Source organism: Electrona antarctica (assembly GCF_951216825.1).
Source record: "Electrona antarctica genome assembly, chromosome: 18".
Lineage (NCBI taxonomy): Eukaryota > Metazoa > Chordata > Actinopteri > Myctophiformes > Myctophidae > Electrona > Electrona antarctica.
Genome location: NC_136799.1, coordinates 15807886 through 15822467, shown reverse-complemented (window position 1 = coordinate 15822467; position 14582 = coordinate 15807886). Strand labels below are relative to the sequence as shown.

Sequence of the window (14582 nt, the reverse complement as noted above, 5' to 3'; positions counted from 1 at the left end):
ACCACACGATTATAAACGCATCCTTTATTCTCAACAGGATAATCAACCAAAAGGGTGAACATTATTTTCAGCATCATAGTAAATGGAAGCAGAGGGACATGGAGGACAGTAATCAGGGTATACCATAAAGTGCAGGTACCAACACACTGGTTGAGGAGGGGAATTGGCAATGCTCAACGTAGTGCAAACTTCCCATTTGAATAGGTTCTCTATGAATTCACTTATGAATTAACAACACTGAGAACGGAGGGTACCATTCTCACACACAGATAGCCACATTACGGTTAAACACTGGTGAGTATATACTGTCCTACAGAGGCAATCAGCAGCAATTACTTCTGTGTGTTTTCAATGTCACAGATAAAGTCTATAGGTGGATGTTTGTGTGTTTTTTTTGTGCATTTCTGTGCAGGTTTGAATGAATGATTAAAACGACACTTTCCCAATTGTCCTACAAGTAACACTTGTGCAGGAGACGGGAAGTTCTCCTGTGTTACTACTCAAGCGGTTCCAAGCTCTTTGGCTTCGTACGGCAGTATAAACCCACCAGCTCAAAACAAATGAGAACCAAGAAAACACTAAATATTGCATAAATGCATAATTCTACACACCAGAGATGACACTAACATTAACCACACTGACATCTTTTTTTTACACAAACCCTCACAGTCATATTCTGTGTCCCAATCAAACCACCAAACAAAAAAGGATTCCTGGGTGAGCAGCACAATACAAAAAATGGAAACATTTTATGTCAAAGTGGTTCCCAGCCCCTGGACCCCGGCCTAGTACTCCTACGAACATGATTAAAGCTACAATCCAAGACTTGTATCAATTAATAAATGTTACGTAACCAATGTGTATGGAGCATGTTCAATTTTAACATAATTTAATTGTCACAGCTTTAGAGTAAGATGAACATTGGAAAAAAGACACCGTTACAGTTTTCTAGAATTACACTATGAGACTGGCCAAGCCAGGCTAGCATCTCTCTACCCTTCCACTGAAGAATTTCAACCCAGGTCGTGGGTAGGGTCAAGGGACATCAAACTCAGGATTGTAGCTTTAATTGCACTCACTTGGTGTCTCATATCAATGTAAGCCCTGATTAAACAGCTGGAATGACATGGATACCATATAAATGCAATGATCTTGCTGGTGGGATGGAAAACAGCAGTACCAGGGGAACCTGAGGATGGGGACCAACTGTCATATCAGAATCAGAACATTAAAGTTAACTAGGTAGGGTTGCAACATTTGATTATTTTCTTAGCAATTATTCTATCGATTACTTTTTCGATTCATCAAATAATCGAGAAGCGTGTTTTTTGTTAAAGATTCTAATGCTTTTTATTATAGTCAGACTAAACCAATATTCAGATTAAACACTTAAGCCTTATTTTATACTTTGTCCTACAATAGTGTCAAGCAAAAATAGCCAAATTGGCGATGTACAAGCTCAAAACGCATCATAAGCTTATAGATCTGCAATTTTCTCTATTTAAAAGAAAAATCTATTTGATTTGTTACATCCCTATTGTTAACCTAACAGTTGTGAAATGGCTACAGAGACAATAGACCCAATGTTAGTGTTACACTCAACTTTATGAAGTAATATTGAACTTCAAGGCAGTTGGACATGGCTGTGGCTCTGCAAAGCACTCATATATATAAAATAAGGTAAAGTGATCACATAAAGGTAAAACAAAACATGTAGGCCTTCTGAATAGGAAAGTAAGGGTAAACTGTATACAAGTGCTACAAAAACTATAGTAATACTTCAGCCATAAAAAGTATGCGAGTACATACAGAGCATTTCTGTGTTAAAATAGGAATATTTAACAAAATAGTTTATACAAAAATTCGATACATGAGACTACATTTAAAGCATTTATCAAAGTGTGTGTATGTTTGTAAGCTTCACTAGAATCAGTGAAAAATCGGTCGTTTCCTTTGGCACAGAAGCCTAAGGACTGTAATAATCTGCAAACACTTAAGCATAAAGCCAAGTTATAAACAAATGTATAAAACAAAAACACACTTCATTGAACCTATGTTAGCAATAGGCTCCTTTATCGTAAAACTCCCAATAGTTGTTCCATTTTAATTAACAGCCTGTATCATAGATTGTGTCCACCAGACGTTTTGTCAAAGCTCTGGCACCTTTTTTCATTGGTTTTTAGGGTGAAAGCGTATGCAACTGCCTCTAGAGCCATGTTTCTCAACCTGTGGGTTGAGACCCAAAAGCACACATTCTGAAAAGGTCTTGGGTGAAGAACAAACCACTTAAAACCTATGCTTCATTGCCCGGGGTCCCACAGAGCTGTATCGTTGGCCCCTTCGTTTTCCCCCTCTACACCAAATCTCTTTGGCGAAAATCTACCGTATCAATCAATGAAATGAAAAGTCCCAGTGTGAAACCAGTATAGTAAGAACCACTTCACTGAATTTAGCACTGCACCTAGCTTCCCTTTCAGAGAACCAGCTCTCCAAGCATTTCAAAAGTTAAACTATTTAAACCAGGGCTGTCACACTCGTAATTAACACGTTAACAAATGCCATTAATTTGAAATGTTTAACAAGTTAAAGAAAACATTTATAGAATTCATGTCAAGAACATGATTTACCGGTATGTGGGTATTATTTCAGCGTACATCCAGAAGTGTCATTTTTGTTTTTTGCTATGTGAATGGGTGCTGGTCAGGAAGTGAGACACAACGATGACCCTTTGTTCAACATTATTAGGTAAATGTAAAAAATGTACTGTGTTTATTTTAAAGTCTGGACAGTTTGGAGAAGAAACCAACGTCTGTGGTCTTCAACTCGAACTATATACATGTCCCATTAAACAATAGTATTTCATTTGATATAACTCTTTTGCATGGATTCCTCAATAATATGCTTTATTGTAGTTTAATATGGTGGTAGTATACGAGATTGAAAATGTTCAAGGAAAATGTTGCATATTGTCTTTAAGAAGGACTCCATGTCCATCGATGGTTCACATGGCTGAGACCACTGGACCAGAAAAATGGCGTGTTTTCTCTTCAAATCAATAACATCAGCTCTGTCTGAAACCTTCCATTTAGGTTCAGTCTGACTTTTCAAATTCTTGTCCCCCCGAGTCAGGACTAGGGTAGTCTTGCGTAGCCAGACTTTCAGAGATCTCTACCTACTGATTGGGACGGCGGAGCTAGGCGGAGATATTCAATCATCTGGCTATGCGAGACTAGGCCAAGGGTTGAGTCCTACCCAGTAAAATACTATTAATTTATCCATTTGTAACTCTGTGAGTATACAAATGTATTTTACTGTGTGCCTTTCAGATGTTTACGTTGTTTACTTATAGAAAAATACAATGGGAAATGGGCTACACACACACACACACACACACACACACACACACACACACACACACACACACACACACACACACACACACACACACACACACACACACACACACACACACACACACACACACACACACACACACACACACACACACACACACACACACACACACACACACACACACACACACACACACACACACACACACACACACCTCAGGGTAGCCCAGGAGATTTGCGTATTCTAAGATTATTTTTTATTTATGTAGATGGCCAATTAGAACTTGTACTGTATGACATCAGTGATGACATTTCATGGACCGTTCACCAAACAGTTTGTGTGCCCTTGTATTCTTTCAAAATAGCGACGTGGGGTGCCCATCCGATTTCCCCCCAAAAAAAAAAGTTTTGAAGTTTTTTTCAAAAAGACACGTACAGACATCTTGGGCACACCATGGGATAATTCCCAGGACGTCTGGAGACGCCTTGGGCACAACTTGGGTTAAGAGTTCACTTTAAGTGTGAGAGAACAGACTGTAGGCATTAAGATATATCATTGTCAGGCACAGGGTTTGAGTCTCACAAAACAATTCCAGTTCCGCATTGAGAAGAATGGGATTAGAACATAATTCTGCATCAAAAAGGTATCAGAAAACTCCCTATTCCAGCTGTGTCACTCTTCAATTAGTTGCAATTTTGCGCCAAGCCAAGTATTTGTTCAAAGTATTAAACAAATCTGAAGAGTGAAGAATCTCTTTGAAAGAGATTTGACCTAATTGTGCTAGTTCTAAAGGTCATAATAAAGATCTTTGTTCTAGTATAACCACTTTCAAAATATTCCCACAAGGGTGCTAATTATCATCATAGGCATTGAGAACTGACAAAGAATCAATAGGCAGAACTGGAACAGCTACTGTAGGATTGAAACCATACCCAGCCTTGCTGAGGGTTCGAGAGACTTGGATGTGTGCTGTCGGGTGTTGAGTTAATCTGTCTGGTTGGACAGATCACTGGTCCCTGGCTTCATACAACAACTTGGCTGCCTGTGTGTGGGAAATGAAGAGTTAGAGAGACAGGGGGGCAGGGTTTGGAAAGAAAGCAAGGGAAAAATGAAGAGTTAGAGAGACAGGGGGGCAGGGTTTGGAAAGAGAGCAAGGGAAAAATTAAGAGGGGGGGAAAGAGTGTTGGGGTGTGAGAGAGACAAACAGACAGATATACAGACAGAGAGAGAGAGAGAGAAAGAAATACAGACAACAGAAAGATGGTGGGGGGCGAGAAAGAGAAGCAGATATTGATTCTGAGATCATCATGGGTGTGAGACAATATCAGAAACAGATTTATTTATTTTGCCATGTATGTTGTTTGCACAAAGGAATTTCTCCAAGTTACATTAGTTTAGTCCATTTAGTGCATTACTCCAACAATTAAGATGCGCAATGCTATGTTATAATAAAGGTAAGTATAAATAACTATAAAATATACACATACACTATAGAAATATAAATAGACTATAGGATGGCAACTAGTCGCAACAAAACAGTTTTAAAGTCAACCGCACCAATGCAACTCCTTGCAACTGCCATTGGGGATAATGGTTGCAGGTAGTTGCACGGAGTAGGTGTGTCCCTGCACCAACTGTACTGTGAAAATATTTAATCTGTCAATGTGTCTTGACAAGTCCCCATGACTTTGTGTTATCCTTTTAGCCCAAATGTCAGACTTTACTTTTACATTTCTGTCCAATAAAGTATACAATCAATCAAACATCCTTCAAAGGGATCCTAGTGAGAATAGCAGAATTGCTGTATGTATTATTATTAGTAGTGTTATTATTATTACACCCAGTATTAAACATAATCTTCTTGATTTCTGTACCTTGTGCATGGCGGCCAGCCACATCGACGCCACCTTTTTGTCCTCTGCAGCTTCCATACGAAGCTGCTGGGCGTCCTGGGAGCTCATGGGTTTATAATGGAGCAGCATGCCAGTGGCCCGCGAGGTTCCTCCTGGATGTACAGTACACATAAAGAGAGATGAACTGGTGTGACAGGGATAAAGAATGTCTGATCATGAATGACTAAATTACCTATCAACTAAATAGGATTAAATTGTCAAAGAGGCTCTACAACATATTAAGTCTGACTGACGACAAACTGGCTTCACTTCAGATATCTACCATCAAGGGCTAGTGGGCTACCATGACATTTTGTAGAGAATTTCACGGAATTATGTGACAATTTCCAAGTTAGTCTGGTTTTTCTAGCAAGATCCAAAAATAGCTGGAATAAGGAATCAACACCACATTAGAATCACTCACTGCAACTAACTAGTTCCACTAGCTGAAAGCTAGATATTTAATGACACTTGTAAACTAAGTAATGCTAATGATTTGAAGAGGCCACTTTAAGGTACCTCAGAGGCACAAGGCTCAAGTGTCCCATGCTCCAAATATGAGAATGACAAATGTCCAGGAACAAAAGCCACAGTATCCATTTACCAATATCTGCGTCCTCACTGTATGAGCTTAAATTCCTGTGAACGTGCATTCAGCATTTTAACTGTATAATATCACTAATGTACAAGACAGACTGTTCAAATGTGAAAATTATAACTTTTTAATTTTCTATAAAGTATTAAAACGGACATACAGGTTCCTCACAAACAAAAAGATGCAGAGAAATGATGTGCAACATTTAAATAAGATAGTCTAATCTAAATTTCCTTCAGTTATAAAACTGAATAGAACACAAACACACATCGTCTATAACAGAAGGTGAAAGGGAGAGATGGGTGTCTGCTCTTTTAGATGTTGTTAAACACTAAATGCAAGGCAGGCGTGGACAGTGACCACATGAAGGTGCTCAGGTTTGTGGTCAAAACAGTTTTTCATTAATTTAATGTACACAATGTATGATTAAGGACACACATGTAAACCATGCTGATCACACAAGTCAGGGCTGTGGTTTCCAAAATAAATATTTGAAGAACAGGCCATTTTTAACATGGAGAAAGTTTATCAACTTATTTCTGTGGTTTGAAATGCCTACACATTGCTTGTGATTATCAATTATTCTCTCCCAAAGCCAGGCAGGAACCACGGGACAAGAACAAGGATCCTAACTCACTTTACTATATTTAAAATTGGTTAAAAAAAGAAGAAAAAAATAAAAAGAGACTTGGAGGTCATCCAGGGCAATTTCTTCCAGGGAAAAATAATCTATATTTTAGCTCAGAAGTTTAGAAAGACTTGACTGAGAGTAAAGACTCTTTTGGAAAGACACTGAAGGGAAAGTATGCCACTGGAATGTTAATGACCACCACTCCCAGGACACACCAGCTATGAAATGAGACGCACACGAGATGCATGGGAATAATAGGGTGATTTGGAGTGAGAAGATTGAAACACGTTATAGATCCGGCCAGGTCTAACCTTCAGAGATATACTGACTGTCCAGTAGACTGGTGTAAGTGTGAATGTCATTCTCTAAGCCCAGTAGGAGAAGAAAACACCCCAGGCCACCGTGAGTCAAAGCAGTACAAGAAGAAGAAAGAAGGATGTTAATATAAAACAGAACACATTATTGTTAGAAACATAATTCATGTTAGCTGTAGTGAAATTCCATGTTAGCTGTAGTATTTTGCTTGGATACTATAGTAGTATCAGGTTGTACTGTTAATTGGGAACAGTGAAGACCCTGTTCCTTACCTCCTGGACTGGTAACATCTGTCAACACCTGCATGCTGGAAATACGAGACAACTCCACCTCAAAATGACTCTCTCCATCTAGGAACAGATACCTGGAGAGGGAGGGGGAGAGAGATGTTTTGAGCTTGTAAAAATCAGGTATAAGCTTGTTTAAATCAGGCCTCATTGGCTAGTTGAGAGAGAAGTACAGACCTCGACAGGTCAGGGGTCAATTCTTGACGGTGTCTACAGAAGCGCTGACAGTACCTGTGGTTATTGAAGCGCCGACAGTACAGTACCTGTGGTTATTGGAGAGACGACACATCATGGTCTCAGCCTTGTCTGATGTACCCAGAGTGACCACAAATGTCCCACCTAAGAATGAAAACGAAACCATTCAGTGAAAAAGCTGAAAACTAGAACAAAACAGACCACTAAAAAGCACTTCAACCATTTTCAACAGCGCTATTTTCATATAATCGGTCCTTAGTCACTAATGCGCATTACTAATACTCACTCAATGTGGCTCAGAGGTGGGCTGTGTATAGTTCATCAACGGTGTGGATTCTAAGCTAACTACTCTGCCTTTCTCTTCACAGAAATGTAGCATGCTGAAATAGAAGCCATTGTTCTTGCTTTGTTTCGGTACTCTACTATATGAAGATAAGGTTGGAAATGGGTGAAGGGATCCTTTACAATTTTGAATTTAATAGAAATAAATAAAAGGTTCCATGTAAAATGTCCAGCACAATGAAATCTGTTCCATCCTGTTCCACTGAGATATTGATAATGTCACTATGAATAAAGCATATGAGGCCAACCCACTTTTCCCCATGGAGCACCATACATGCTGCTAATGGATTTTTCATTAAGAGGCTGGCTGAGTGACACGGAGTGGTGGCGAAGGGCCTTATTTATAACCACAAACTGAACTAAAGCAGGCCAGCCCATGCAGGCATGGGGATGGGTGTGCAATACATAATGGTATGAAAAAGTATGTTGCGGTTTACCTCACCATTTTAAAATCCTTGAATGCAATCTTAGTTTAGATGAACTTGTGCGTGAATATTATCTCCCCATAAATGTGGCACAAAGCCACATTTCTCAAAGCCACTGGAAATGGACTGATATATGGAACATATCCTACTGTGAAACTGTTCACAAAAAGTTGACCTAACTTTGCTACTACAGGGAAAACATGCACATGTACATATGGTACTCTTTTTTAACTCTTTGTTTGCCCTTTCTTGCACTCTTTATTCTATCCCTTTGTTTGCTGTTATCTATGCCAGGGGTTCTCAACCCATGTGTGTGTGTGTGTGTGTGTGTGTGGGGGGGGGGGGGGGGGTCTCCAAATTATTTTGGGGGTCCCCAAATCATTTTAAAAAAATGTTTGCAACTGAATGGCTGGAAATTTTCCAGCCAAAAATGTTTACATAGTACGTGGTGCATGGATTAACTTTCCTTAATGATTATATCTGGTTGCATTGGTGGTGTGGTGGGGCGGGGGTCGCGAGACATGGTCAAAGCATTTCCGGCAATAAAAAAAAATAAGTAACTCCGTCTCTTATGTACCTCACAAGATGTAACAATAAAGTACAACCTTGAACACTCACTGCCTAGTGCCTTGACAATGGAGCTTAGAAACGGATGTTAATATTAACTACTGGCTAGCATCAACCTTTTGTCATTTATCATGTTCAATTCATAGTTAATTTCTGTTTCTTTTCTGTAATAAATATCATTGAGTTCATTCATTCAGTGAAGTCTCTTAAGTTGAAGTGTTTACTTTATGCTTCTGTCTTTTATGTCTGTGTATTCTGTCTGCATATTTAAATGAACTTTATCTGAAGATGCCAAGTACTCAAGCCTAGAAATAATTCTAACAATCAGATACACACGAAACAGATCGCCCATATATTCAATAATGGACTTCCACCCTTCTTTTGTGAAGCTGAAGTGAAGATTTTGTTTCTCCAGAAGAACATAGGATTGAAGGGTCAATGATGCTACCTAAACATATGTAATTATCTAGTAGTCTCATATCATGATATCAATATAGGTGCACAGTAAACAAGAATGACACGCGTATCATTAACAGCCAGGTGAAACAAGCGTTCTCCGTTGTGCATCTGTCCCCCTTTTCTGCGGCGTTACATAGTCTGGGTTGAGACCATAGAGTTATAATATATCTAGAGAGTGGATGAGGAGTGACTCCCCGCTATTCACTTCAATGGAAGTCTGGGGGCTTGCTTGAGACTTCCGCGTGGCGTTTCAGAGTATGGGGTCAGACTCCCATTGGCTTAGGCAGCGTTTCAGAGTATGGGGTCAGACTCGGGCAGCCAATCATGACTAGGTCGCGCAAAAGTCACTATAGCCAACAGCAGCGATCATAAGCCAGGTTTCACCTGGCAAAAAAATAGTTGAAATTATTTTTACAGCATTTCTGAAAGATTATTAGAGTGAAGGTCGATATGATGGAGGGAGCAGAAACGTCAAAATGCAGTTGGTAATGTAGGTCAGTGCCTTTGTGGTAAACACACACTAACTGGCTAAATCGCCTGGGCAACAAACAGAAACTGAAGGGTTTCCACAGTTTGTATGATGTGTTTCAATGCGCTATTCTAACTAGTGTGTTCTAAAACAACAGATGACTGCAGTTTCCAGAACTTTCTCTGTTTGTACTATATCGATCCCAAATTTGAGGAAAAAGAAAAAGGAAAAAAAAGAATCAATCAATTTGAAAAAATAAAATAAAATGAATAGCTAATTCATAAAAGCTGATCACACCGTGTTCCTCCACATGCGTTACGCCCCCCTAGTGAGGCTCTTAACTGTCAGGTGAAAAGAAGCTGGTGGCTTGAAGCTCGGGTATCGGAGGAGACCCGTGACTATCTTCATCCTCCCAATGACCTTCTGTGGGGATTTGCAGGGATGGACCACTAAGCAGGGGAACTGGGAGAAAATATATATTTATTTTACTTTTTGGGAGGGGCTCGGGGTGTTCAGTAGCGTAGTCACCTTATTATTTATCTCTGTACCTATTACATGCAAACAAAAGAACTCAGATCTTATGTTGTACTTACTTTAAATCTGTCATACTACCCAAGGAATATGATCTGTGATCATGACTATTACTGTGTCTACCTGATCCTGGGATATCTTTCACTGAAAATCTCAATAAAAAGATTTATGAAAAAAGCTGATCACACAACGCTTCAAAACATTTGAAAACCAATGTACCGGTCTGGCTCTACTACATAATGATAAAGCCTGAAGCAAGATATAATAATATTTACTATATACAATGTTTATAATAGATATGTTATTTTCTGCGTGTGACATCAACTGCAACATGCAACTGACCAATTCAAGGGTATGCGCATTCAAGGGTATGCATAAAGTGAATGACAAATCGAGTGGCAAATCGAGTGGAAAAGTGAGTAGCAAAGTGAGTTTAACATTGTTTGATGTCATTTAATGCTATAAGATAAGACTTTTCTGCGTGGATGTATGGGCTGTCTAGGCCAGAAAGTAGTTTTTTTGCCACTCAGTAGGCATTCTCGCCTAACTTCCGGGTATGATGATGATGTCACGCGCCGCATACCCTCTATTGTGATTTACAGCAAGCTCTCACCTCCCATGAGCACTTTGAGCTGTTTGTCATAAAACTCCATTTCTTTGTGGGAGACGAGGCTGCACTCCCCACACTGCCTGACAGGATCCACAAAGCACATCCTGGGCAGGGCCACCTTCCTGCTGCAGCATTTGTCACAGAAACACCGGCCACACCGACGACAGTGGTGCTGGGAGACAAGCAAGAGACAGGTCCTACTATTAGTACTATTACCATTAAGCCTGAGATATACTTTAGTACTTTAGACGGTACGCATACGTGCAATACGCCGACCCGCATAATAACAATTTTCTCTGCGGCTTCGCCACGTAATAACGAGCGGCCGGTTGTGCATCCTCAAAAACAGCGAAAGTAGCCGATCTGCATGAGGAAACAGCGCTCTGGTCGGGAGGGGGGGCAGCACAAATATAGGGCAACCAAATGGTCAGTGACGTCCCTGGGTGCCATCAACTGCCATGCACCAGAAATTGCCAATCTGTTGTGAAATTGTAGATCGGCCATTTTAAATGTGTGAAACAGACACACAAATCAGGCCTTACTGTTAATAGCAATATGCATTTGTGACTGGCTTAAAAAAAGAAGAAGGCAAACTTTGTTTCACAGTTGATGAAAAATATCCCATCACATACTTATTGACTGTTGCTGACATTTCATGAGGCAGAAGTACATTTATTAGTGTTCCTAAATTTAAATGCAAAATGTAACATCGCCAGCTGTACTGTTGGGACATTAATATCATGCTGTTTAGCTTGGAAAATCATCCTGGAAGGATACAATCATGTTTCCTTGCTCATAGCTTCCTAGTCCTCACTCCATGGAGCAGGATTGTCAAAATTGCAGACCGAATTAAACTTCTGGTTGTGAGGATAGAGTGAGGAAAACTCTGGCAAGAGACTGTAGCCAAAGAGATACTATGTTTGTTTAATTGTATTCAGCACCCTCTGTCCTGCAAAGGTGTCCACACGTTGCCATCGAAAGTGCGTCACAGTAAAATGAAACAAGAATATCTATCAGTCAGTGTTCTCTAACCTGTTTAATTTATTTATGCTGATCATTGTTTAAGAGAAGTCACCACAGACCACACAGCCCTAAGCGCCTGTCACCGACAATGGGGATGGAAGCCCATCCATCCGGTTTCACAACAGAAAGAAAGGCTCTAGTGCTTTTTTGTGTAATGTTTGTCTAACTGTCTTCATTTTCTTATAAACTCAGTTACTTGCACCCACAGTAGTGTAACAAACATAACACACCTTTCTTGTGATGAAGTCAAACTTGGTATCACACTGCATACATCTGGGACACTGGAAGGGAATTGAAAACAGGATGTTATGCAAGCCATGGTACTGCTGGCTAGATTCAAGTTCAGCAGAAGCTCAACAGGGCAAAAACGTGCTGAATCACACAAAACGTTTAAGTGGAAGATATTTCCTCACATACTGACAAACAGACCCATGAAACTGAAATACAAAACTGAAATACAAGAAGTCTCTCCGCCCTCACAGATACTTAAATTGCAGATATATTATTACGGTTCCAATATGTAGCCCAGACATAAAACTTTGTCTTCTTTCTCTGTGATATAAGTAGCTATACTAAAATTGCATTTGTAACACACAATACTGCATCATTACATTAGAAGCAAATATATTTTAGGTCAAAACCAAGACATTCGCTAGTTAGTCAGTCAGCTGGCGTTCAGACTTCCAAAGCACCTGGCTGCAAAGTTGCTAGTGTAACATTTCTCAGTCTCCACCCATATGATCATGGGCATTTTTTTAACTACATCCAATCCGTGTTTTGCAGCTAGCATTACAGGAAAAAACATCATGTATATGGAAAAGCAGGTAGGTAAATAATCATTAACTTGACTGAGCTCACTTCTGTGCCAAATGCTCCCCTAAGGCAAGCCTGAGTACTGACAGTTCAGTAGGAAGCTCGCGTTTCTCCTCCCCACCCAAACCACATAATATATTTATCTGCTTGTATGATGCCATAACCTCGGTAAGCCAAGACAAACCAGAGGGACAGAAGAGGGCTATTGTTTACTGGATCAGTCCAAATGTTTGGCACGCCACAAGCTTGCTTTGCCTCGGATCCACTCAGCCAGCCAACAGTCTGTACAGTGACTGAGTTAGTGGATACTTATCAATACATGCCGCTGGGATAATAACATGGTATAATAACGTAGTAATTATACGAAAACACGTCTTGAGATGTATGAGACGTCAGTGAACATGTTAAAACGACTTGGCAGACAGCTTAGTTGCAGTTGCAGCAGGACATAGCCGTTAGCTGTAGCTTGCTAGCTTGAAATTAGTTATCTTGACAGGCTGTTACACACAGATTGGTGACATGTCGTAGTATGTGACTCCACTCCAGGCCAGGGTACCACTTTGAGATTTTACATGACACGTTCTCTTTTGTGGCATTTTTAAAATTAATGTAAAAATGTTCCAAATCAATCACATAACAGAACTATTGGTTTACCTCAAATAAACGTAACATTTATAGGAACAGGAAGTCATGCTATTACAATTAGGTCCCATTTCTCACAAAATGAAATAGATAATCATTTAGAATAGATCGAACCAAATAAAGAGAAGACGTTCCTTCAGATAAGATAAGAATCAGAATCCGATAAGTCTCCACTTCTGCTATAACACGTACCGAGCGTGCCTACTATACAACGCCCAGGTCCGAGGGACCAATGTGGCAGGATTCCATCGTCCTCCGTAACAAACAATAACAACCACTAGCACGTACCTCTTTATCCGGAACCCACTGGGGCTCGTCTAGTGAGAACGGACTGTTGAAAGCACCGTTCTCCGGGACCATGCGAAGGCCACTCGGGCTTCGGACTAATTTTTTGCCATCAGGCACCGAAGACATTTTCCACTAGCAGCAACAACAGAGCTACGCTCTCCGCCGTACACTACGGTCAGTGGGATTCCTTTCCGACACAAACTCACAGACACACCCACAAACCAGTTGATTGACAAGACTCTCGCCAAATGACTGGGAACCAAGAGCGTAGCAGTACCGCCCCCTTTCAGAACGGAAGATAACTTTCCATTAGCCTCGGTCCCAGGCTCACTTAACTGCGAAAAAGAAGAGCCTGGTCACAACCTAGGACAAATAAGCTATCTAAGGCAGGACTTCCGCCGTGTAACCCCCCCCCGGAAGTTAACGTTTTTTGACCAATCGCAGCGTTGTGTTCCCGAAAATGTATTCCCGCTGAAATGATCATTGGGTGGGGACTAGTAAACACAGCCGCACCGCGTGACGTAGTTATCTTACACGCAACACTTCCGCCACTTCCGCTGATAGTCTTTTCAGCGTAGGTCTTGGCCAGGGTGACTTTCCATTCATTTTTCCCATAGACGTTTCAGAAAGACCTTTAACATACTCTATGCCTTTAACTAAGCCTCGAACAAAGCCAACTCGGATCTTTTTTCAAATAATTCCAAATAATTGGAAAGAAGAAAAAAAGGGCAGGGTACAAGTTACCAAACTGTACGCATTTACTATGAAAACCTGTATGTCCGTGTTAGTCTAGCCTCCATATGGTCACGCCTCGTAACAGAATCAGAATCAGAATCAGAATCAGAATCAGTTTTATTGTCACATCACAGGTTTACAAGGTAAAGAAGTGGGTGAAATTCGTTTTTGTACATCGTTCCCATCGCAACGTTAATTTCCATAGAAAGAAGAGGGGGGGAGAAGAAGAGGGGTGGGGGGCAAGTGGGAAGGAGATCAAAACAAGAGATCAACAGAATCTACATATTTACAAAGTACCTGAGATAATAAAAAAACCAACTAAGGTGCCTGAGCATAGCAGCAATGTATGTATACTGTGCATGTTATACTTATACTGTGCATGATATATGGACGTTAAGGTGCTTAGAGA

At 40.4% G+C, this 14582-nt stretch overlaps 1 protein-coding gene across 1 annotated transcript; it reads right to left on the bottom strand.

Annotated features, from left to right (window-relative positions):
• Window positions 1-9: 9 nt before the first annotated feature.
• Window positions 10-13638, bottom strand: zfyve21 (zinc finger, FYVE domain containing 21). Its single transcript, XM_079527354.1, has 7 exons — window positions 13439-13638; window positions 11926-11976; window positions 10676-10844; window positions 7338-7413; window positions 7060-7151; window positions 5229-5359; window positions 10-4396 (listed from the first exon to the last, which is right to left on the bottom strand). The coding sequence occupies exons 1-7, from the start codon at window positions 13562-13564 to the stop codon at window positions 4361-4363; spliced, it is 681 nt and encodes a 226-aa protein (XP_079383480.1). The 5' UTR covers window positions 13565-13638; the 3' UTR covers window positions 10-4360.
• Window positions 13639-14582: the final 944 nt, after the last annotated feature.

Coding starts and splice junctions, on each gene's coding strand:
- zfyve21 (XM_079527354.1), bottom strand. CDS start 13,564: ATGTCTTCGGTGCCTGATGGCAAAAAATTAGTCCGAAGCCCGAGTGGC. Junction 11,977..13,438: donor AGTGGGTTCCGGATAAAGAG/GTACGTGCTAGT, acceptor ATTCCCTTCCAG/TGTCCCAGATGTATGCAGTG. Junction 7,414..10,675: donor GCTCAAAGTGCTCATGGGAG/GTGAGAGCTTGC, acceptor TTTCATTCTTAG/GTGGGACATTTGTGGTCACT.